This window comes from Diaphorina citri, unplaced genomic scaffold (genome assembly GCF_000475195.1).
Source record: "Diaphorina citri unplaced genomic scaffold, Diaci psyllid genome assembly version 1.1 scaffold1335, whole genome shotgun sequence".
Classification (NCBI taxonomy): domain Eukaryota; kingdom Metazoa; phylum Arthropoda; class Insecta; order Hemiptera; family Psyllidae; genus Diaphorina; species Diaphorina citri.
The window spans coordinates 111,212-134,764 of record NW_007378763.1 but is presented as its reverse complement, the minus strand read 5'-3'; the positions used below and the strand labels follow the sequence as shown (position 1 = coordinate 134,764).

General features: G+C 37.7%; 2 protein-coding genes across 2 annotated transcripts in view; one reads left to right on the top strand and one right to left on the bottom strand.

The window, feature by feature from the left end:
• The window catches only part of LOC103515419 (glucose-6-phosphate 1-dehydrogenase), a 46,402-nt gene extending 43,480 nt beyond the window's left edge, over positions 1 to 2,922 (top strand). Inside the window, exon 6 of the mRNA XM_026828132.1 lies at positions 2,770 to 2,922. Coding sequence (XP_026683933.1) covers positions 2,770 to 2,869 — 100 coding nt within the window. The 3' untranslated portion in view covers positions 2,870 to 2,922. The remainder of the gene's footprint in view (positions 1 to 2,769) is intronic.
• Positions 2,923 to 6,156: 3,234 nt separating this feature from the next.
• On the bottom strand, positions 6,157 to 22,880 carry LOC113470005 (2-oxoglutarate dehydrogenase-like, mitochondrial). The gene is made up of 3 exons (XM_026828129.1): positions 22,662 to 22,880; positions 6,844 to 6,998; positions 6,157 to 6,462 (listed from the first exon to the last, which is right to left on the bottom strand). The coding sequence occupies exons 1-3, from the start codon at positions 22,863 to 22,865 to the stop codon at positions 6,363 to 6,365; spliced, it is 459 nt and encodes a 152-aa protein (XP_026683930.1). The 5' UTR covers positions 22,866 to 22,880; the 3' UTR covers positions 6,157 to 6,362.
• Positions 22,881 to 23,553: the final 673 nt, after the last annotated feature.

Genomic DNA, 23,553 nt, shown 5'->3' with positions numbered 1-23,553 from the left:
AAATTCCCGAAATTCCAAACCGTTCCCGAGATATTGACTTTTTTTAGTCCCCCCATAAGAAATACACGGGGAACACGCTTTGAGGCCAGCAAAACTTTTCCTACGTTTAATATTTCTCTCTCGCTTTTAGTTTTCAGTTTTCATTTCTTCGAGACAAGACTCAGGGACGATATTAGTTTTCAGGGGCGAAGCCAAGGGAGCGCGAAGCGCGACCTCATGCACATCCGCGAAGCCCCGGGAGCGCGCAGCGCGACCGTATACGCAACTCCGCGTAGCGAACACGCGAAGCCCCCGGGGGGTGGAGGGGGGCGAAGCCCCCCTCCCGAGCACGAAGTGCGAGTATATGTATACAGCCCCTTGTGTAACTGACTGACTGACTCACGTATACAAATTCTAACCCACTTCTAAATGAGCTAGGAAGGTGCGGTTTTCACCATTGGATTCCTTATTTTTTGTAAGTACAGGGAAAAATCGGAAACTCCCGAAATTCCAAACCGTTCCCGAGATATTGACGTTTTTTAGTCCCCCCATAAGAAATACACAGGGAACAAGGTTTGAGGCCAGCAAAACTTTTCCTACGTTTTATATTTTGCTCTCGCTTGTAGTTTTCAGTTTTCATTTCTTCGAGACAAGACTCAGGGACGATATTAGTTTTCAGGGGCGAAGCCAAGGGAGCGCGAAGCGCGACCTCATGCACATCCCGGGAGCCCCCACCGCCAGCCGATGCCTACCCCCCCGAACCCCCGGGAGCGCGCAGCGCGACCGCATGCCCAACCCCGCGAAGCCCCCGGGAGCGCGCAGCGCGACCGTAAACAAGGGAGCGCGAAGCGCGACCCCATACACAACCCCGCGAAGCCCCCGGGAGCGCGCAGCGCGACCCTAAACAAGGGAGCGCTAAGCGCGACCCCATGCACAACCTCGCGAAGCCCCGGGAGCGCGCAGCGCGACCGTATACGCTACTCCGCGTAGCGAACACGCGAAGCCCCCGGGGGGTGGAGGGGGGCGAATGATAAGGCCTTAGCAGTTACAGTTCCCCCTATCAAACCTATTAAAAAAAAGATGGGTGTTTCACTCCCATTTTTATTTCGTAGCGATGAAACAACTGCTACAATAGACTCGTCTGTGCCGTAGCATGCCCAGATGGGTGTTTCACTCCCATTTTTATTTCGTAGCGATGAAACAACTGCTACAATAGACTCGTCTGTGCCGTAGCATGCCCTTTTTTTTTTTGTACATACTGGGAAAAATCGGAAACTCCCAAAATTCCAAACCGTTCCCAAGATATTGACGTTTTTTAGTCTCTCCATAAGAAATACACGGGGAACACACTTTGAGGCCAGCAAAACTTTTCCTACGTTTAATATTTTGCTCTCGCTTTTAGCTTTCATTTCTTTGAAATTAGATTCAGGGACGATATAAGTTCTCAGGTAAACAAGGGAGCGCGAAGCGCGACCCCACGCACAACGCCGCGAAACCCCGGGAGCACGCAGCGCGACCGTAAACAAAAAAGCGCGAAGCGCGACCCCATGCACAACCCCGCGAAGCCCCGGGAGTGCGCAGTGCGACCGTAAACGAGGGAGCGCGAAGCCCGACCCCATGCACAACCCCGCGAAGCCCCCGGGAGCGCGCAGCGCGACCCCATGTACAACCCCGCGAAGCCCCGGGAGCGCGCATCGCGACCTTATACGCAACTCCGCGTAGCGAACACGCGAAGCCCCCCTCCCGAGCATGCAGTGCGAGTCCTAAATATATACAGCCCTTTGTGTAACTGACTGACTGACTGACCCACTCACTCATACTAATTCTAACCCACTTCTAGAATAAGAGCTAGAGACTTGAAATTTGGTATGCAACTGTCAAATGTGACAAGGATGTGACACGAAACTTGTGCAAAAGATCGGTGCAACGCTTGGCGGTATTTCGGCGCTTTTTGGTGGTTTTCAGCTATACCGACTAAACGGTTATAGATATTGTAAAAGTTAGAATATAAGAAATAACTCTTCCTATCATTCAATAGGATAAGGAAAGTCGTGTGATGCTCACACCAGATTTTTTTAACAGTTAAAGCTAGAAATTTTTAGACTTACGAGGTTTGCTATTTGGTTGACGATATGTAGGTAGACCTACTTACTTGCATACCTATTCTTCTTTTACTGCACCTTTTCCCAATCTTATTTGGGGTCGGCGTTACCCTCCTTTATCCTACCCTTCCATACCCTCCTATCTAAGTTACATACCTATTTACTTTTTGAGACGAACACATGAGACTGATAACAGGTTCAACTTTTCAAAACAAAAGAAGCGAGCGAAGATTAAAAATTCAAGTTGTAACACGTTCTAGCTAACTTCACGCATATCATTTACTCAGGCTCTTCGACTTCGGGGTTTGAGCATTTTTCAAAACGCACAATCCGCGGTCTGGTATTTCATATTTTCACTCCGCGGAGTGAGCAGTTTATTCTTCTTTCTCTTGGTGCTCAATGACAAATTCGGCAGAATAGCTGTTGAATAAATCCAGTCCGCGGACTGAGCCTTACAGTTGCTCAATTGCCGAATTTCGGGGATAGAGCATTTTGCATTTTTTACTCCGCGGAGTGAGCTGTTTTTTCGCTCATTGAGCGAATTCGGGGATTGAGCCTAACATATACACATTTGGATTTTTTGTAGCCCTAAGTCCACTTCCTAACCTCCTTTCGGGGTGGCCACGAATTTCGTTATACCCTGTATAGTTGATAAATAATATTTTAATACAAATTGTTTTATTTCCAGATACGGTTCCCGTGGTCCAGTGGAAGCTGATAAATTGTTAGCAGAGAACAATTTCAAATATTATGGTTCTTATAAATGGGTGGACTCGTCCAAACATTAAGACCTAACAAAAATGTGACGCCGATTAAAAAAAAAAAAAAAAAAAAAAAAAAATTCCAAAAAAAAATTTTCTTTTTTAATCAATTTTTTTTTTTTTAATTTTTTTAAAAAAAAAAAACATTCCCAAAAAAAAATATTGTCTGTCTAATCAATTTGTTGTTATTTAATATTTATTATTATCATTCTGGTTGGGACTTTAATCTGGGTCTGGCTGGGGAACAAAGGTTGAGTGCGACGGGCATCATCTGTTCCTAAAATTTTAGTAACCAAAACCAAAAGTCAGCCCAAAGTAATCACCTCAGGGCTGATTGAGATGGTGACGAAAAACGCCAACTGAAAAAAAAAAAATCTCTCAAGACAATTTCGAATAGATTTTAAATTGGTGAGCTTTCGATGCCACTCAGGGCATCATCGTCAAACCAAATAAGATGTTAGGGAGATTTCGCATCCTTCGAAGTAAAATTCTGGGACTTGTTTTCGTATTACGGATATTACGATGATGAAATCCAGTGGCGCCATAGCGTGCTCTAGACCTGACTGTAATACTATAGGGTCCTACTATCTACAGGGTGTCCACCAATGTATGACCTACTCAAATTGCTCCGAATCTGTTGGAGTTTTCGAAAAATAAAAAAAACGTATCTCTTTGATTTTTGCAAAGAACTTTTTGGCAATAGTGAAATTCGCGAACAAGTTCGCAAAAACCGCAAACTTGGTGCGTATCTCTTTGATTTTTGCAAAGAACTTTTTGGCAATAGTGAAATTCGCGAACAAGTTCGCAAAAACCGCAAACTTGGTGCCAACTTTGGAATTTCAAATGAAAACCCCAATTTTTTATTGCATATTATTATTCTACGTAAAATTTCATGTACAATCGACTATTTATACATTTTTTGCGATTCGCGGTTTCGCGAATTTCGCGAACATCACAACTAACTGAAATGTGCCTGTGTGACATGTCATTTCACAATGTTTTTCCTTCATAATCATAAAATAAATCATGTGGTAACATCATATTTTGGATTAAAACCATTTTTCGTGCATTTTCAAAGTTCGCAAATCGACAAAGTGACTGAAATGTACCGTGTGCAACACCATTTCACAATGTTTTCCCCTCGTAAATCATGAGCTAACATCAGAATTCCAATCACTTTGTTGATTCGCGAACTTTGCAAAATTTCGCGGATTCGCTAAATATGATCTCAACTCAATCCAAAAACTGATGTTACTACATGATTAATGAAGGAAAAACATTGTGAAATGATTTGTCACACAGTTCATTTCATTTACTTTGTCGATTCGCGAACTTTGCGAATTTCGTGAGTCCGCGAAGAATGGTCTTAATCCTAAATCAGATGTTACCACATGATTTATGAAGGAAAAACATTGTGAAGTGACATGTCACACAGGCACATTTCAGATAGTTTTGATGTTCGCGAAACCGCAAATCGCAAAAAATGAATAAATAGTCGATTGGAACATGAATTGTTTGCCCTACCTGCTGGATTAAAATAATCTTATTAAGTACAACACTTCCATCTTGGCCAATACCAAGTTCATAGAAAGTATATGTTCTGGAACTGACCTCAATTTTGCTGAACACAATTGCCATACTTTTCAAACTATTGATGAAGTAAGAAAAAACAAGAGAACACCAAGAAGAAGCCACTTGTCAGGAAGTGTTAGAGAAATTGCCTGAATTGCCTGAAAAATGTCAAAGGAGCGTTAGAAGAGTGATTGGAAACAAAGTTTCCCAGTGGTTAACTGTTTTACCAACAGCTTCTGATAGAGCTGATCTTACTGCCGCTCAGTTCAGAGATGCCTTGGCGGTCAGATATGGTAGAGAACCGGACAACTTACCTTCAGTCTGCGATGGATGTGGTGAAAGAGGTTTTACACCCGTATTTATATACAAGTTCTTCAGATCGTTCTGAGAATGCACTTGGGAAAAAACGAACTCAGAGGTAAGCACGTTCTAAGCCCGTTCAAAATAAAATGGTATTTATAAACAAGTCCGAGAAAGGTAAGACCGGTCTTTCCTAAGATCACGCTAAGCGTGTGGTACTCGTTGGCAACACTGTAATTTTACCCGCGATTTGTCAAAACGAGTATTTTCATTTGGAATTATAACATGTTGAACCACCAGTTTCCCATTTAAACCTGTAGTACACACATACTGTTCGGTAGCTCAAGAGTTAGAAATGTTAACGAGTAAAATTGACATAAAGAACACAGAAAATGAGAGAGCAGATACGTACGTTGTCGCTGGTTTTGAGAGAAGAGAGTGAGCGGGGCGCTTGGTTAGGAGATGGTGGCCGAGCCTATTCTGTTCGGCCGGGCTCGGGTTCCTTCGTATCTATCACGGAGTTTGGAACGTTGTGGATACTCTAAATACTTAAATCGCGATACCGGCGCGGACACATACGTACATACATACTCGTACATACATACATACGTGCAGACCATGGGCTAAAAACACTTTTTTGACATCAGGGGATCCCCAAAACGGATATTTCCAACCATTTCCCGATTTTGAAAATTTGGACCGATTGCAATACTTTCATTACTAGTATAGCTCGCTATACTGTAGTAATAGAAAGTAAAAATACCATTATGTAAGTTTTAGTAAGTTCGGGTCATTCCCGAGTTAAAAATCCCCCCAAAAAAACTTCGTTGAAAGTGGGCCAAGTTCCGCAATGACTTACTCAAAAAGTTCGGCCTACGATAGTATGTGATATCTAAAAAATAGAGGCCAAGTTAGACCTTGTCTAATTCCTAAAACCTCTATACTCAATCACACTTCCTCCTGACTTGGCCAGTTTGAACTTCAAGTTTCGCATTAATTTAATGTGTACAGAAGAGAATGCCCTAGGCAATAATCCCGCCCCTGAGTTAGGATTTTTCAATTTTTTTTTCTTTCTTTATTCAATTTTCGTTTTCTTTTGTTAATTTCTTTTGTTAATATCGTAGGCCGAACTTTTTGAGTAAGTCATTGCGGAACTTGGCCAACTTTCAACGAAGTTTTTTTGGGGGGATATCATACCTTTTTGGAAGTGTTAGACTGACTGTCACTAAATTAGTGCTCCTTGTTTTCCGCTTGTTCCCACACTGTATACTGTAGTAATAGAAAGTAACAAAAAAAAGTGTTTTATTCGTCAGTGCAAAAGAAGTGTCAATCACTCAAAAGATTTCACACTTTTAAACAACAGGTTTAACTATCAAAAAATAGGGTCTTTTGACCAAAGTATCTTTGCTGACTGAAGCACTACAAGGGTTTATGATTCATGAGGCTGTACCTAGGTGGTGGGAGATGAGAATTTTGAACAAAAAACGGACCCCGCTCAGTTCTCGGACCCCAAATTTTAATGAGCGACGAATCTACATTGATGATTTATTTCAAATTTATTATGAAATATAATCAAAATAGGACCAGGCAATCGTGATTTTAAAACTTAAAAGGGAACAAATAACAAAATACAAATATTTATTTTAAACTAGATTGATGTCGAATCCTCAAGCAGAGCCTTTAGTTCTTTCAAGTGTTGCATTTTACTTCCAGTGGATGGAGAAGCAGCAGTAGGTCTTCCAACGTACCTGAAAGAAATAAATTATATGAGAGAAAAGCTGTATTTTATTATTCATCTTCCTCCTAGGAGGTACCCCCAAAAAATACCACTTCGTGACATAAAAAAAAAACCCCGCCAAGTCGTTCCTCCCAAAATAAATCAAGTGCCCACAAAAAATAAACAAAACTCCATCCCACCCCAAAAAAGTTAGAAATTCTATTTTGTACCCCGCCTTTTATTCACTTCATAATTTGTGTGCTCCTCCTTCACGTAGTACCTACCTTTCTTTCCCCTCAGTTATGATAGGGGTAAAAATGCGTCGAAATGTTTCGTGTAATATACACACTGGCGTGCTCAGGCCGGAACTTGGCCTGGCGCAATGCCGTGCGTCTAGAATTACAATCGTTACCTCAATTCCCGCTCTCCCTTGAGAGCAGTGTGGAATCTGGGATGTACATAACTCCATGCTCCTTGGTTCTTGTGCTCTTCTTGGGCCCATGTAACTTTAGCATTTGGATACTTTTCACATTCTGCTTTGATCAAATCGTAGGGGAAAGGAGAGATCTAGAGCGAAAGGAAAAAAATAAATAACCTGAGTGACCCTTTTTCATAGCCTAAATCGCCTCGAAACTTAATTTCAATGTGAAAAAAGATCTTTCAAAAGTTACGCGGGGTGGTTACCTTATCTCAAACATAATACAGTAGAAGTAGAACCTCGATTATTTCAACTCATTTTTTTTTTTTTTTTTTTTTTAATTTTTAAGGATATAAAACCGGCCGGGGGGGCGCCCCACTTTTTTTTTTTTTTTTTTCAATTTCTAAGGATATCAAACGTGCCGGGAGGCGCTCGAACGTCAAGAGTTCGAAGCGCCGCCCGGCCTATATTAACACGAAACAGAATCTCATCGTTTTTCGGCATTTTCACCTCAACTTTTCTCCCTCTTCCCTTCAACTTAAAGCAAATTTTATTTGATATTCCTGGTTGTACGTGAAAATAGATGCGAAATCTCCAAAACCCGAACTTTCTACGATTTGTTTAACCGGTTTTCTGACAGGCTCAAAAATCTTGAAAATCGCAAAAAAAAAAATCTTTTTTTTTTTTGTTTTCACCGGATTCAATTAATCAAGCCTACAGCCCGTTCTACAAATGGTGGGAAGATGGTTAAGGTGTCTCCGGAAAGGTCTCGTCGTGAACCTCGTACCTTTTTTGGTTTCATCTTCTTAGCACCAAAGGGAGACCCGCTAGAAAGGAAAAAGTGACTTTTAGGGGAGAATTTCAAACTTTTCAATCTGGTTTCATCTTCTTAGCACCAAAGGGAGACCCGCTAGAAAGGAAAAAGTGACTTTTAGGGGAGAATTTCAAACTTTTCAATCGAGTTGATTTTGTGCGTCATGGAAACAAATGTCTAAGTATCCGAGCGGTTAAGAGTGTATTTTTACTCCTCTAGTGTGTTCATAAGTGAGATGGGTGAGGGTTTGAGTCCCCAGAGAGGTCATTTTTTTGTACATAATTTTATCATTTAAAAATATTTTATGGATAGCCATAATTACTTTTTTCATGATTTTACAGTTAAAAATTACCTATTTCATAATTTTATAGTTAAAAATTATGAAAAAGGTCTAAAATGCAATTTTTAGGTAGGTAGGTATGTAGGAATTCTGCTTCACTGCATTGGCGGCGTGCAATGCTTTAAAATTAAATCGATGGCACGCCGCCCATGCAGTGAAGCAGAAGTGAGGTTAGAGGAAAGAGGAGTGCAATGAGGGTAAAGAAAGGTAGGTGGCAAAAGCGACCAAGTCCAAAATCGACCGCCTACGGCGACCAATTTTCGACCAAAAATTTCCTATCTTAAAATACTCCCCGTGTGATAAGGAATCATATACCTAAAGTAAGAAAAATAAAAATTGATTTTTTTTTTCGAAGTGTCGAGAGCAAAACATTGACTGGTTTGGTTGTTATTTGATGAGTGACTGTCCGTGATTTTTACGCAATATTTTCACAGGTCGGGTCCTTGGACATACCGGGATAGATTATCCAAATTTCATGCTCTAGGACAAAACCGTTCTGAGATTTTCTGGTGACCTTTTCCCATGTTTAAACTGTAGGTCACCATATGTTCGGTTAGCTAGGTCAGAAATGTTAACGAGTAAATTGACATAAAGGAACACAGAAAATGGGAGCGAAGATAACGTACGTTGTCGCTGGTTTGTGAGAGAAGAGAGTTGAGCGGGGCGCTACCATTGGTTAGGAGGATGGTGCCGAGCCTGATTCTGTTCGGCCGGTCGGTTCCTTCGTATCTATCACGAGTCTTGGAACGTTGTGGATACTCTAAAATACTTAAATCGCGAATACCGGCGCGTACACATACGCGTACATACATACTCGCATACATACATACATTACGTGCAGACCATGTTGCTAAAAACACTTTTTTGACATCAGGGATCCCCAAAACGCGATATTTCCGAACCATTTCCCGATTTTTTGAATAATTTGGCCGATTGCAATACTTTCAGTTACTAGTATAGCTCGCGTATATACTGTAGTAATAGAAATGCTAACAATATTACCATTATGTATAGTTTTAGTAAGTTCGGGTCATTCCCGAGTTAAAAATCCGCCCCAAAAAAACTTCGTTGAAAGTGGGGCCAAGTTCCGCAATGACTTACTCAAAAAGTTCGGCCTATGATAGTATGTGATATCTAAAAAATAGAGGCCAAGTTAGACCTTGCCTAGTTCCTAAAACTCTCTATACTCAATCACACTTCCTACTGACTTGGCCAGTTTCCACTTCAAGTTTCGCATTTAATGTGTACAGAAGGTGAAACTGGCCAAGTCAGTAGGAAGTGTGATTGAGTATAGAGAGTTTTAGGAATTAGGCAAGGTCTAACTTGGCCTCTATTTTTTAGATATCACATACTATCGTAGGCCGAACTTTTTGAGTAAGTCATTGCGGAACTTGGCCCACTTTCTACGAAGTTTTTTTGGGGGATATCATACCTTTTTGGAAGTGTTAGACTGACTGTCACTAAATTAGTGCTCCTTGTTTTCCGCTTGTTCCCACACTGACCCAAATTGGATATAAAAGCCTTCTTTTTCGTTATAAAATTTTCCCGTTATATTTTCCCCAGTTTGTGATACAAAATCCCTAATTGCCGACTTTCTCTTTTACCTATGAGTACACCTTCCTGCAAAATTTCATCTCTTTACCTAAGTCGTATGTCCTATGGAATCGTAACAAGATAAGGAACACTTTTAAGTCGGCATGCTTTCTTGTTTGTTCCCGTTTTATCCCAGATATAGATAGAAATTCCCGGTTTTCAGATTTTCCCCTTTATTAATGCTTAAAAAGACACCTTCCTGCAAAATTTCTTCCTAGGTCGTCTCATCTCATCATGTACTAAGGAGAACAGATATCCTTAAATTTAGGCAATTTCTGCTTGTTTATTCCCGTTTGTTCCCAGTTAGGGGTAGAAAATCCCGGTTTTCGGATTTTTCCCTTTCTACTAAGGAGAACAGAAATCCTTAAATTTAGGCAATTTCTGCTTGTTTATTCTCGTTTGTTCCCAGTTAGGGGTAGAAAATCCCGGTTTTCGGATTTTTCCCTTTACTTATGCATAAAAAGACACCTTTGTGCAAAATTTCAGCTCTCTAGCTTGTCTGGAAGTGCCTAATAATTTTGATTTTGTCAGTGAATGAGTGAGTCAGTCAGGGACAAAATCGTAAAGTTTGCAGCCCTCCCTTGGCAAAACCGTTTGTCATAGGAACATGAAATTTTGTAAGCTTCTTTATTCATGTAAAAAGAACAAATTTACAAATTTTCAAGATTTTAAGTTGAATTGGGCCAGAATTACAGAGGTGTGAAAAACCGGGTGAAATGGTTCTTGTAAAGATTACACAGTAGTGCTTTGCTGGAACTTGGCCTGGAGCACTACCGTGCGCCCAGATACCATAGTAACATTATTGAGTAAGATTTGCTAAGTTCCGATAATTTCCGAGTGAAAAATGCCATAGTAACATCATTGGGTAAGTTTTAGTAAGTTCCGACCATTTCCGAGTGAAAATGAAGAAAAATGCCATAGTAACATCATTGGGTAAGTTTTAGTAAGTTCCGACCATTTCCGAGTGAAAATGCCGTAATAACATCATTGGCTAAGTTTTGGTAAGTTCCGAACATTTCCGAGTGAAAAATACCATAATAACATCATTGGGTAAGTTTTGGTAAGTGCCGATCATTTCCGAGTGAAATACATCATAGTAGGTAGGTAACATAATTGGTTAACTTTCATGTAGCTGGTCCTAACCAACTTTGGATATTATGTATCACCTCATCAGGTAAAACCCGGCAATTTAGAAGAAAAACAGAAAAGGCCAAATACGCCCTTTGTCCCTGTCATCAATTGACAATTCTCATGATTTTCAAATATTTACTCATATGAAAGAAGAAAAAATTAAAAAAATTACACTGCAAAAATTTTTCAGTTACAGTCCACGTCAACTGGGAAGTCCGATGGAAGCGCATGGAGGGGAACCGCAACTTCTCAACTGGAAGTCGGACAGTTCTAAAAGTTTCACCATTTGATTCGGCGTGAAAAATCCCATGGGATCAACTATTCACATGCTTACTTGTTAATCAACATACGTACATACATACTCGTACATACATACATACGTGCAGACCATGGGCTAAAAACACTTTTTTGACATCAGGGGATCCCCAAAACGGATATTTCCAACCATTTCCCGATTTTGAAAATTTGGACCGATTGCAATACTTTCATTACTAGTATAGCGCTATACTGTAGTAATAGAAAGTAAAAAATACCATTATGTAAGTTTTAGTAAGTTCGGGTCATTCCCGAGTTAAAAATCCCCCCAAAAAAACTTCGTTGAAAGTGGGCCAAGTTCCGCAATGACTTACTCAAAAAGTTCGGCCTACGATAGTATGTGATATCTAAAAAATAGAGGCCAAGTTAGACCTTGTCTAATTCCTAAAACCTCTATACTCAATCACACTTCCTCCTGACTTGGCCAGTTTGAACTTCAAGTTTCGCATTAATTTAATGTGTACAGAAGAGAATGCCCTAGGCAATAATCCCGCCCCTGAGTTAGGATTTTTCAATTTTTTTTTCTTTCTTTATTCAATTTTCGTTTTCTTTTGTTAATTTCTTTTGTTAATATCGTAGGCCGAACTTTTTGAGTAAGTCATTGCGGAACTTGGCCAACTTTCAACGAAGTTTTTTTGGGGGGATATCATACCTTTTTGGAAGTGTTAGACTGACTGTCACTAAATTAGTGCTCCTTGTTTTCCGCTTGTTCCCACACTGACCCAAACTGGATATAAAAGTCTTCTTTTTCGCCGATCATTTCCGAGTGAAATACATCATAGTAGGTAGGTAACATAATTGGTTAACTTTCATGTAGCTGGTCCTAACCAACTTTGGATATTGGTAATGAAAGAAGGAAGAAAGGAATACAGGAGAGGAGAAAGACAGCTGTCGCGAATAGCGCGAGTTTAGATACAAGTTAGGTATTGGGATGAAAGAAGGAAGAAAGGAATACAGGAGAGGAGAAAGACAGCTGTCGCGAATAGCGCGAGTTTAGATACAAGTTAGGTATTGGGTGTTTTTTAGCAAGGGTGTTTTTGTAATTAAAAATAGTTAATTAAGAATAATTTAATTAGACAGCTGATGTACTTGTTTATATTTGCCAACGAGGAAAGGAGTAGATTTTCCATCAGCAGATTTTGTTTGTAAACTAGAGTGAGTTAGCAAAAAGTCCTGGTAGTAGCTTTTCCCAAAAGATATTAGAAGTTTTATTGAGAAGATTTTAATGAAAGTAAATAGTTTAGTCATTAGAAATTTGTTAGCAGTCATACTTAATCAAGTTTATAAAAGAAGTTTAATTTAATAAAGTGTTCGTAAAGAAATTGATAGTTTCATTGAAGAAAAACCACTGTGTCATCTTTTCATTTTTATGTTGTGTCAAAAATCCAAAAAAAAAGCTTCCACTGTCAATCAACATTCACGACAACAGCCTTGATTTCCGAGAATTCAAGTTACTGGCCAATTTAAAGTTGTTTTGCTTCCACTGTCAATCAACATTCACGACAACAGCCTTGATTTCCGAGAATTCAAGTTACTGGCCAATTTAAAGTTGTTTTCTTTTGATATTATGCTGAGGCGCTGAACACGTCAGATAATTATTTTCTTGGTAAGTACTAGGTACATACCTACATACAAGAGATGAGTGTTTCACAGCCGTTTTTATTTTGCGCTTTTGTAGCAATGAACAACTAACTGCTACAATAGTGCCGTAGCATGCCCAATTGCCTGGGTTAATAGAACCCATAAATGGGATGTATTGTGTCTAGGATAGTGTAAGCTTGAAAAATAGAAGAAAAAAAAATAGATAGGTATATCTTTCGGATTTTTTCTTCCTATTTTTCAAGCTTAGCCTAACCTAAAGCTTAGCCCTGTGTATAACCTCTACCTTAATCTCTATTCTCTCACCTATTTTCTCTGGAGATTTTCTCAATTGAAATCGCCTTTGAAAGAGGAATATCCTGGTTCAATTCCCAAGTGAGTCAAAACTTTGATATACCTACATATCATGTATTAACTACCTATTAAGGAGCGCGGTAGCGCTCCGCCCCGCCAAGTGAAGAAAGTTTGACCGCTTCATGAATTATATTTTTTATCAACCTATTCAAGACTCTGAAATCTGAGATGATACATAGGTACCTACCTAAATACTGAATATGCTTACTTCTGAAGCAACTACGTGGGTACCTATTTAAAAATTAGGTTCATTTATTTTTCTAAATGTCTATGAACTTAGATGGGTAAGTACTTACAGCAAAAAATAGTGATATCCCCCCAAAAAAACACTTCGTGTTAAAAAATTAACGTCAAGAGTTACCCTCCACAAAAAAGTACTGATATAAAAAAAAGACGTCAATGTGGGACCTCCCTTCTACATTAGCTCTTCTAAAGAAAATAATAATTTTCCATCACTCCTACATAGTTTTTAAAGATGAGTGTTTCACCGTCGTTTTTATTTCGTAGCGAGTTATGTACTTCTCGAGATAAATAATTATGCACATTTTAACGCGAGCGAAAGACGTGGCAACAGTGCATGACTAATTGACTAGCATAACGTCACGCCACAGTGGATAGTGGTGCGAGTAGGTACTGCGAGTAGGTATACCTACTATACGCATGTGATTCTAGCGCACTTGTTGATTTTTACTTTCCTTATCCTATAGGAAGGAAAGTAATGTAATCGGGTCAAATTTTCGATGGTCAGTTTTAAATGAAAAAACACGTTTTGAGGTCCCTGGAGCCTAAATCCAAAGTTTCAGCCATTGGTCCGTGTGTGTGTCTGTCTGTCTGTAAACAAAATATCTCGAGAACGGTAAGCTAAAGAGACTTGAAATTTGATATGTAGCTGTCAAATGTGACAAGGATGCGACAAGAAACTTTTGGTTAAGACCGGTGCAACGGTCGGCGGCATTTTACCGCTTTTTGGCGGTTTTCGGTGTAATTTAACAACATCTCGGGAACGGTATAAGCTAGACTCGCACTTCGTGCTCGGGAGGGGGGCTTCGCCCCCCTCCACCCCCCGGGGGCTTCGCGTGTTCGCTACGCGGGGTTGCGTATACGGTCGCGCTGCGCGCTCCCGGGGACTTCGCGGGGTTGTGCTTGAGGTCGCGCTTCGCGCTCCCTTGCTTGCGGTCGCGCTGCGCGCTCCCGGGGGCTTCGCGGGGTTGTGCATGGGGTCGCGCTTCGCGCTCCCTTGTTTACGGTCCTAGATCTTTACCGCAGTCCACTAATGAAGATAACAATGTTAATTGATATTGTTGGTTGAGAGTGGTTGGTTTTTAAAATAGGTTTACATTCAAACCATAAGAAACATTGTTATCTTTTGTGATAAAAATTTGTGACCTATATAAAAAAATTGCAAATTTTCCCGATCAATTTGTTCAATAAATTGTTAATCAATAAACTTGTCTAGTTTGTACTTTTTTAATAAAAACCTAATTTAGTGAGAAAATTTTCGAGTGTAACAAGTTTATTAAGTTATACTCCAAAACACCGGAATCTGTGTCAGCCGGAAGCACAACGCTTACTCCATTTTAGTAAATATGGGAACCTGCAGCAAATGTGCTGATAATCTGTTGGATGAAGACAAGATGAAATGCAGCCAATGCGCCAAGACATTCCACTACACATGCGTTGGTTACGCAAGTTCTACATTTACCAAAATGCCCAAGGAGAGGAAAACCGCCTGGAAATGTCTGGAATGTAAAACTGTGACGATTGATAATACCAAGAAGGATGAAACAGCTATACGGAATACCAGCGATCAAATACTTTCTGGAAAAATAGACAACCTTGGAAAGAAGCTAGATGAGATTGAAAACAGCGTCCAATATAACTCAAACCAGCTGGATACTGTCATTGGGAAACTAAATGACACAATCAGCAAATACGAAAGACTCATGAACAGGATGAATGAGCTGGAAAAGGAGAATGCTACATTACGGAAGAAGACCAGGGAACAAGAGGCCAGAATAGATGCATTAGAAAACCGCCAAAGAATTGAGAACATCGAAGTTAGGAATATGCCTGAAACTAGAGGTGAAAATGTGATCGAAATAGTGAAAGAAATTGGGAAAACGATTGGAATTGAAGATGTGAAAGATGGTGATATTCAGGTGGCTCACCGTGTGGATATGATGAACAAGGAGAGAGGAAATCGACCGATTGTGGCACACTTAACATCGAGATACATGAGGAATATTTGGCTGCAAAAATTCAAAAACTATAGAAAACAAGAAAATGGCCAAACAAGACAACTGACTAGCAACCAAATCCATCCCCGACTCCCGAACCAGCCCATATACCTGAACGAACACATCACACCAACTATGAAGTTACTCCTCAATGAAACCAAAGAATTTGCAAAGAGCAAAGGGATCAAGTATGTATGGATCAAGGATGTGTGCATCTTGGTGAAAAGGAATGATACAGACCAGCGTGTTATGAAAATCAAATCACGAGATGAACTGGAACTATACAAATCCAGAGATTTCAACTAACTTGGGGAAATCTCATATCAAAGCTGAATCCAAATAGAGATAATGAGGAAGAAACGAAATTGAATGAATCAAATGAATCAAACCTACCTAATCTACCTATCAACCATCTTATCTTTACCATTAGTAATCATACATATTCGAACATAATATGTAAAACTAATTAACCTGTAAATTTTTCCACCTATACCTCTATTATAGATATGCATTTCATTATGTATAGTGCAACGGTTAAACTGTTAGGGTCAGTAACCTCTTACGTAAGACCTACCTACCGATATTATTGTATAGTACATAGGATATTTTTACCAAGTAGGCACTGTAAACTTAACACTTAACCTATCACGATGGGAAACTTTAGAGACAATAATGCTCTCTTTGAGCTAACCGAAGATAGTAACCCTTCAATTGTTGGTGATCTTGACTCCTGTAGGGATTTTGTAGAAAACAAGGAAGGATTTAAACTGATATGAACGTAAGAAGTATTTTTTCATAATATTGATGAAGTTAGGGTGTTACTTAAAGCTCTAAAAGGAGATTTTGATTGCATCATCTTTAGTGAAGCACACTTAAAAAACAGAGAAGAGAACATTGACTTGTGTGATCTTGAAATAGGTGATTACAAAATATATAATACGAAAAACAACAAACGAAAAACAGACGGAGTAGTTGTATACATAAAGAAAAATTTAAAACATACGGTCGAAGAAATAAACACGACTGATTATAATTTCCTATCATTAAAAATCTATAAATATAATAAAGAATTTATTATTCACGCAATATACAGGTCACCTAACAGTAATTTACCAATATTTCTGGAAGAAATCAAACAAATATTACCATCTGCAATAGACAATAACAAAGTAAAAATCCTAACAGGAGACATCAATATAAACATACAAAACAATAATGATAACACTCAGGAATACTTAAATATCCTCGCTGAAAAGGGTTATAAATCACTTGTAAATTGTGCAACTCGGGTAACAGAAACAACAGAGTCCTGCTTGGACCACATATTTGCTGGACCAATAAAGTCAATAAACGAAAATTTTTCTTCCTTCATGTTATACAACAGCACAACCGATCATTACCCTGTAATATTAAAAATCAGTACTGATAGCTATTCCAAAACAAAGCAAAATAACTTTAAACATTCAAATACACAGACAAATTATGAAAATCTTGCCCGAGACATAAAACAAGAAAAATGGGAGAATATCTATAATAATGATGACCCTGTAGAATGTATTGATCTCTTCAATTATACAAGAGGCATTTCTGTTTTCTCGGTAAAAAGCTATGCAATATTCTGACGAATGAAATACTAAATGAAAATAACATTGTAAGACTCAAACGATTGATTAAAATCTGGATGAGGGATAAACATCATACACAATTTATAAACGAAAATTTGTAAATAATAATAATAAAAAGGGATCAAGTAGGTACGATACCTAAATAAAAATAAATAAATTAATATAAACTCAAACAATTAAATTTTCCAAATGCAGGACAAGGAAATAGATAGACTGTAAATAGATAAATACGGGGAAATAATAAGGATTATTAATACAAATTAAATACTGAAAACTGCAAAAAATATATATTTTTACAACATTTAACTGAGATATAACACATCCCCAATAAGGGGAAACAATATCTCAGTATAACTCAGTTTATATTTTTTTTTTTACATAGGTAACTAAACATCTTTTATGTATATTTTGTTCTCTATGTATATGTCTCTATGTATAAACATTGTTATCTATGTATATGTATAAATTGTATATGTACCATAAATAAAGAGTAATATGTTGAAAAAAAAAAAAAATAAAATAAAGTCGCTAATAGATAGGAACTCGTCAGTAAAACAAATAAAAATAATAAAAAAGCTTAAACCATGGATAACGAACGGATTGATAAAATCAATAAAAAAGAGAGATAAAATGCACCTCCTAACAAAACAACAACCCTTTAACATTACCTACACTTAAAAAGAAATACAAAGAATACAGGAACAAATTAAATAAATTAATACACAATACTAAAACAGAATACTTAAAAAAAGAAATAAAAGCTACGCAGGGAGATAGGAGGAAAATTTGGAAGATTATTAACGAAGAATCCAGGTACAAACCTAACAAAGTGGATACCATTGACGAAATAGATATACAGGGTGTAATTACAAGCTCAAAACTCGAACCTGTTAAAGTGGCAAACCACTTTAACAACTATTCTGCTCAAGTTAGCTCCAATAATCAAACTGATAGCACGGATAGGGAAAGTATAACACTCGCTCAACAAGAAACCCCAAACAGCACATTTTACTTAAACAAGATTGAAAAACAAGAAGTTGAAGATATTATATCTAAACTTAAGGGATTCTCAGCACCAGGGTTCGATGACATTAAAACAGACTTGCTTAAAAAAATCAAAACCGATATCGCGGAACCACTCTGTTATATTTTCAATTTATGTATTGCAACGGGAATTTTCCCGCCACAGTTTAAACTAGCTGTGATCAGCCCTGTATATAAGAAAAATGAGCGTTTTAAAGTGCAGAATTATCGCCCGATTTCCCTTTTAACCGCCTTCTCCAAGATCTTCGAAAGATGCATTAAAAGAAGGTTGGTCCAGTATTTAGACGAAAATAACATTTTAAACGATTCTCAATACGGATTTCGTTCCGGAAAAAGCACTAGTGATGCCATTATGCAACTGGTGGAAAATATTTATCCGATCCTGGATAAAGGTGAAAAAGAGGGCGTGGTCTTACTTGATTTATCTCTCGCTTTTGACAGGGTGTCACATAAGATCCTGATAGATACTCTAGAAAAAATAGGAATTAGAGGAATAGAACTAAACTTATTTAAAAGTTACCTAAGTAACAGAACACAAAAAGTCAAAATAAACGGGTACACTAAAACCATAGAACAAAAAAAAAAAAAAAAAAAAAAAAAAAAAAAAAAAAAAAAAAAAAAAAAAAAAAAAAAAAAAAAAAAAAAAAAAAACAAAAAGTCAAAATAAACGGGTACACTAAAACCATAGAACAAAAAAAAAAAAACGAAAAAAATATAAATAACACTACAATTTCAACATATGAGAGCGAGACAATCATAAATAAACCCTACGCTTTACCCCAGGGGACGGTACTTTCTCCTACCCTATATAACATATTATACGCACTAGGTCTATAATCTCCCCCTCACTGGTCAGTTAGTTACTTTCGCAGATGATACTGCCCTTCTTGTTAGAGGTAAATCTTGGGATGAGGTGTTCAATGGTTCAATCTGATAGAACGAGATATGAAACTGATAAGATGTTGGTTCCTTCAACATAACCTAATAATAAACGCCAATAAAACCAAGATTTTGCCATTTTGTATGAACAAAAGTCAACTGCCCGAGAGAACAAACCTTATTATACACGAAAATGACAACTGTGTAAATCCCTGCAATTGTGATTCATTAGAGGTGGTAGAAAATGCAAAATACCTAGGAGTAGAGCTAGACTGTTTCTTAAAGTGGGACAAACATATAGAGCTCTTAACTAAAAGACTGAGAAGGTATGTAAAAATAATTATTGTTCCAGTGAAAATAATTAAATAATTAGTGTTCCAATGAAAATAATTAAATAATTAGTGTTCCAGTTGTTCCTGTAGAACAATAATATTTGCAGTAATTATAATAATTATTCTAAAATAAAACTGTTACAACCCCTCCTAATATATGGACCTTATTAGGTAGTCCAGGTTTTAAGCGAAAAAGTGTACAAATGAAATTGTTACAACCCCTCCTATATTCTTGGATTACCTACATTCTTGGATTACCTACATTACTTGGATACCACGAAAAGGATTAACATACTACAAAGGATTGCAATACTACAAAGGAATCATCAAATCAAGACTTCAAAGAGTAAAAATTGGAACAATGAAAATCAGTACAATCGCGTATCTGTAAGTCGTTCCAAGCTTTTATTATTTTGTTTCTGGATTATTTTATTTCATTTTGTTTTCTCTTTCAAAATTTCCTATTAAATTGTACATTTTTTGTTATTAAATTTTTTGAAAATTTCCCTTATAAAAATTTGAGCTGGCTTCTCGAACTTTATCAGAATCAGAAGATTCAAATTCTGGTACGGACTACCAGTGCCGAAGCCCAGATTTAGAAGATTCATTAGTTAGATTATTTTCCAACTTCACATTGACAATGGCACCACCAGAGTTAAAATCGGAGCACCTGAAAATGGTACCCGAGTTCAATGGAGAAGTTTCCCTTCTCCCAGATTTCATTGGGGACCTTTTTGAAGCACAAATCACTTATCAAAATGAATTTCCCATTTTGGGTGCTTCCCCTATTGACGGAAGAACATAAAAAATTTAAACATTGAATAATCAATAGACCATAACTGCGGCCCCGGTTGTTGGATCGAGCTCAATTTTCTATCAAATTACTACTTTTTTCAAGGCCTTTAATTTGATATATCACAAACAGGGGGTTCCCATTTACGATTTAAAGTTGACCCCCCTGGGGCCGACCCTGGCTCTGGCCAAAATTTGGCGACTACTTCAAAAAGTTGCATTTTAAAAGATAAAACTATCACAAATTTCAGCTTCTCATCTTTAGCCATTAAAAAAAAATTCAGGGGTTCCAAGACTTTTCGAACGCTCTGTACGAGTATAATAGCTTCGCTATACTTGTAGTAATGAGAGTAAAAAAATACGTGCCTCCTGAATTCTGTGTTGGTTGTCATATCATCAAAGCTGGACTTGGCCTCTGGATGTCTCAATAAAGATTTTGGTGTCATAATGATCAGCGGTTTACGGAAAGGTAAAGCAATTTGTCTTCGTAAAACATGAAAATAGTTTGCTGGGGTAGTACAATTGGCAACCTGAAATATAAAAGAAAACATTTAATTTTTATTTACGGCCCAGTTTTAAAAGAAATAAAATCCAGCAATGGTTATTATCGTGCGGGAGAACAACCAACTGAAGTTCTTATTTAAAAAAAAAAAAAAAAATCTGGTGTGAACATCGAAACAGTTTTTAGATATTGCTATTCGCTTCAGGATTTCTTTTTCGCATCTGGCATCATTGGTAACTTCAGATCCAAGGTATTTATAGTTCCCAACTTCTTCTAGGCTCCAATCATCAATGTTGAGTTTTGTTAGTCTTCTCCCCTCGTTTTTGCTTACATGCAAGTTATGTACCCAAAACTGGTTACATTGTTAAATAATTAAGATAAGTCAGCAGTTTCCATCTTAGCTACTATTCTTTATCCTGATCCAAGTGAGTTCTCCTTGCATCGAGCATTGGTGTTCTCAACAACGTAATTTTAAGGTTTTTCAATATTATAATTTTATAATAATTAATTTCAAAATAAAAAGTCCGAAATTTCGGCATTAAAAATTCTTGCTTTTTTAAAAACACATTTCGAGTCTTCCAACTCATTTTTGGCGCAGTCTAATTTACGAACAAAGCTACAAAAGCTCCCTAAAAACCTTTTTTTCATTGTTTTATACGGAACTTCGATTATTTCAACTCAAAAATCGGTTTTTTTTTCAATTTCTAAGGATATCTTATCATAGGAAGAGATCATTGAAAGTGTTCAAACTATGGGGACTTATGATTATGACGAAGAAAATGATGTCAAAGACATATTGTTTGTTTGTTTCTTAGATTGTTTTGTTTGATTTCAAAATATGTATCTAACAAGGTATTTATTCCCTATTTAGTATCTAAATTTTGCCCTCTTTTCATTGTTTTATACGGAACTTCGATTATTTCAACTTTTATACAAAACCTCGTTTCCACTAACCTCGGTACCAATCAGTTGAGATAATCGAGGTTCTACTATAAATAATAGTTCATGTAATTGCAAATTGAACTTTGCGTTTTTCAGAATTTATGCTTAACCCTTATGTGAAATTATATGATTTCGTACATTTTCCTAATTGTGTTCTGATTCAACCAAATAAACCGGTAAAAGCCCGAAGAAGATTTTAATTTCGGACTTATCCCAAAAGATTTAGGAATTCCTAGGTTTTCCCGGGAAATCCCAGGTTTATCCGCTCGTCGGATACTGTACTTATACAGGGTGAACACGAAAAATAACAAAATACTAGGGTAGATTCCTGATCCTGAGGTAATTTCCAACAAAAAACATTTTATAACTTTTTTCCTATCTCGCTTAGTTTCCGAGATGAAATTTCAAGAGGCAATATGACCGTTAAAAAGGAAGGACGGACTAAAAAGAAGCAGAATCTCCCGGTATGCGACAGGAATAATATCCCTGATGTCTCAGCTTTCTAACAATACCCATACTGACTCATTATGTCAATTTTTCACTTAGATACAAGCCATTTTCTTCCTAGAGAAACACGTACATAAAGCTCGTGCATGGCGGACTTCCTGTAGGATATGTAAGGTAAATGTTATGTTATTATGTACCAAATTTTTGTTCAAGTTTGTTATTTTAATTTAAATAAATGCTGTAGCTCTGGGCTTTGAAACTTTGAATATGTACTTTACCTCATTTTTATCACAGAAAGTCTACAATGTACGAACTTTTGTACCTACGTGTTTCTCAGAAGAAAATTTTACGTAGCTCCGTGAAAAATTGACATAATGAGTCAGTATGGGTATTGTTAGAAAGCTGAGACTTCAAGGATATTATTCCTGTTGCATGCCGCATGCCGGCCGTGTCCAGGATTTTGCCGAGGGGGGGCCTGAGGGTCCAAGACTAATGGGTGGGGGGTGGATGCTCCAAATTTTCAGAATCTGGCCTACAGTACAGGAGAAAAATGAAACTCGAAGGTAGGGAAGGGGGTTGGCCGGGCCCCCTCGGCCCCAATTTTTCGGAGTCTGACGTACAGTAAAGGAGAAAAATGGACCTCGAGGGGGGGCCCGGGCCGCCCCCCCTAAATATGGCCCTGTATGGAGCCCTCTAGGTTGTGTATTTTAAAGAAAAAACAAAATGGCGGATGGATATCTCGGAAACTAAGAGAGATAGGAAAAAAAGTTGTAGATTTTTTATTTTTTTTTTTTATGACTTCAGGAATGTAGGTACTCTAGAATTTTTTTGGCAGCATTTTTCGTGTTCACCCTGAAGATACTTACTTGTTCCACTCTTGCAATAGCTATTTTGTCAGTCAGATTTTTTTCTTCGCGTGTTTTTCTGATATCATAATATACTTTTCCTGTGCAGAAGACAATTTTTTGGACTCTACTGGGATTTTGAGCAGCTGCACCTTCTTCAGGTATAACTCTGCAAACAGAAAAACAGGGGCGTATCGATTCGGCTCCAAAAAAAGGGGTTGCCATGTTCTTCCGTCAATAGGGGAAGCACCCAAAATGGAAAATTCATTTTGATAAGTGATTTCTGCTTCAAATATGTCCCACTAATGATTCATCCTGAAATTCAGACCCAAAAATGAAATTTAAACTTTCGGCCCTAATGGCCTCCGGGGGGGGGGGGGGGGTTAAACACTTCAAATGGCTTTCTTTCCCATGATATTTTAGTTTCAAAATGATTTTGTCTGATGTTTGAATTTTTATTGTTTTCATATTTCAATCATTTATTATTTCTTCATTTCTTTCCTTCATCATTATTTACTTTCTGTTCCCTTCTAAGAAATACACTCAAAATGAAAAATTGTACAAAAATAATGGATACCTCTCCCACACTATTTTAAAAGCAGTTCTTTTCTTTGATCTTTAAATTTGTAACCTGTAACTCCTTCAACAAGCGGCATGCCTACCCCTCTTTCCACAGCTATTTAATTACTTGCAATATAAACTGAGATCACCTTATTTTGTTCAGTAATCTCCTATTGTACAATAAATGTAATCCACTCATTCCTATGTTCATTAACATAAGCCAATAAGACAACACATGAATCTGGTTAATAAGTTATTCATGTTTGCATAACCTTTGAAGAGTTTTGTCACAAGAAACTTGTACATAAATTTTGAGTGTTTTTACACATTTTTTTCGCCCAAAAATATTTTG

Coding starts and splice junctions, on each gene's coding strand:
- LOC113470005 (XM_026828129.1), bottom strand. CDS start 22,865: ATGGCAACCCCTTTTTTTGGAGCCGAATCGATACGCCCCTGTTTTTCT. Junction 6,999..22,661: donor CTATTGCAAGAGTGGAACAA/GTAAGTATCTTC, acceptor CTTTCGCTCTAG/ATCTCTCCTTTCCCCTACGA. Junction 6,463..6,843: donor AAGGGAGAGCGGGAATTGAG/GTAACGATTGTA, acceptor TATTTCTTTCAG/GTACGTTGGAAGACCTACTG.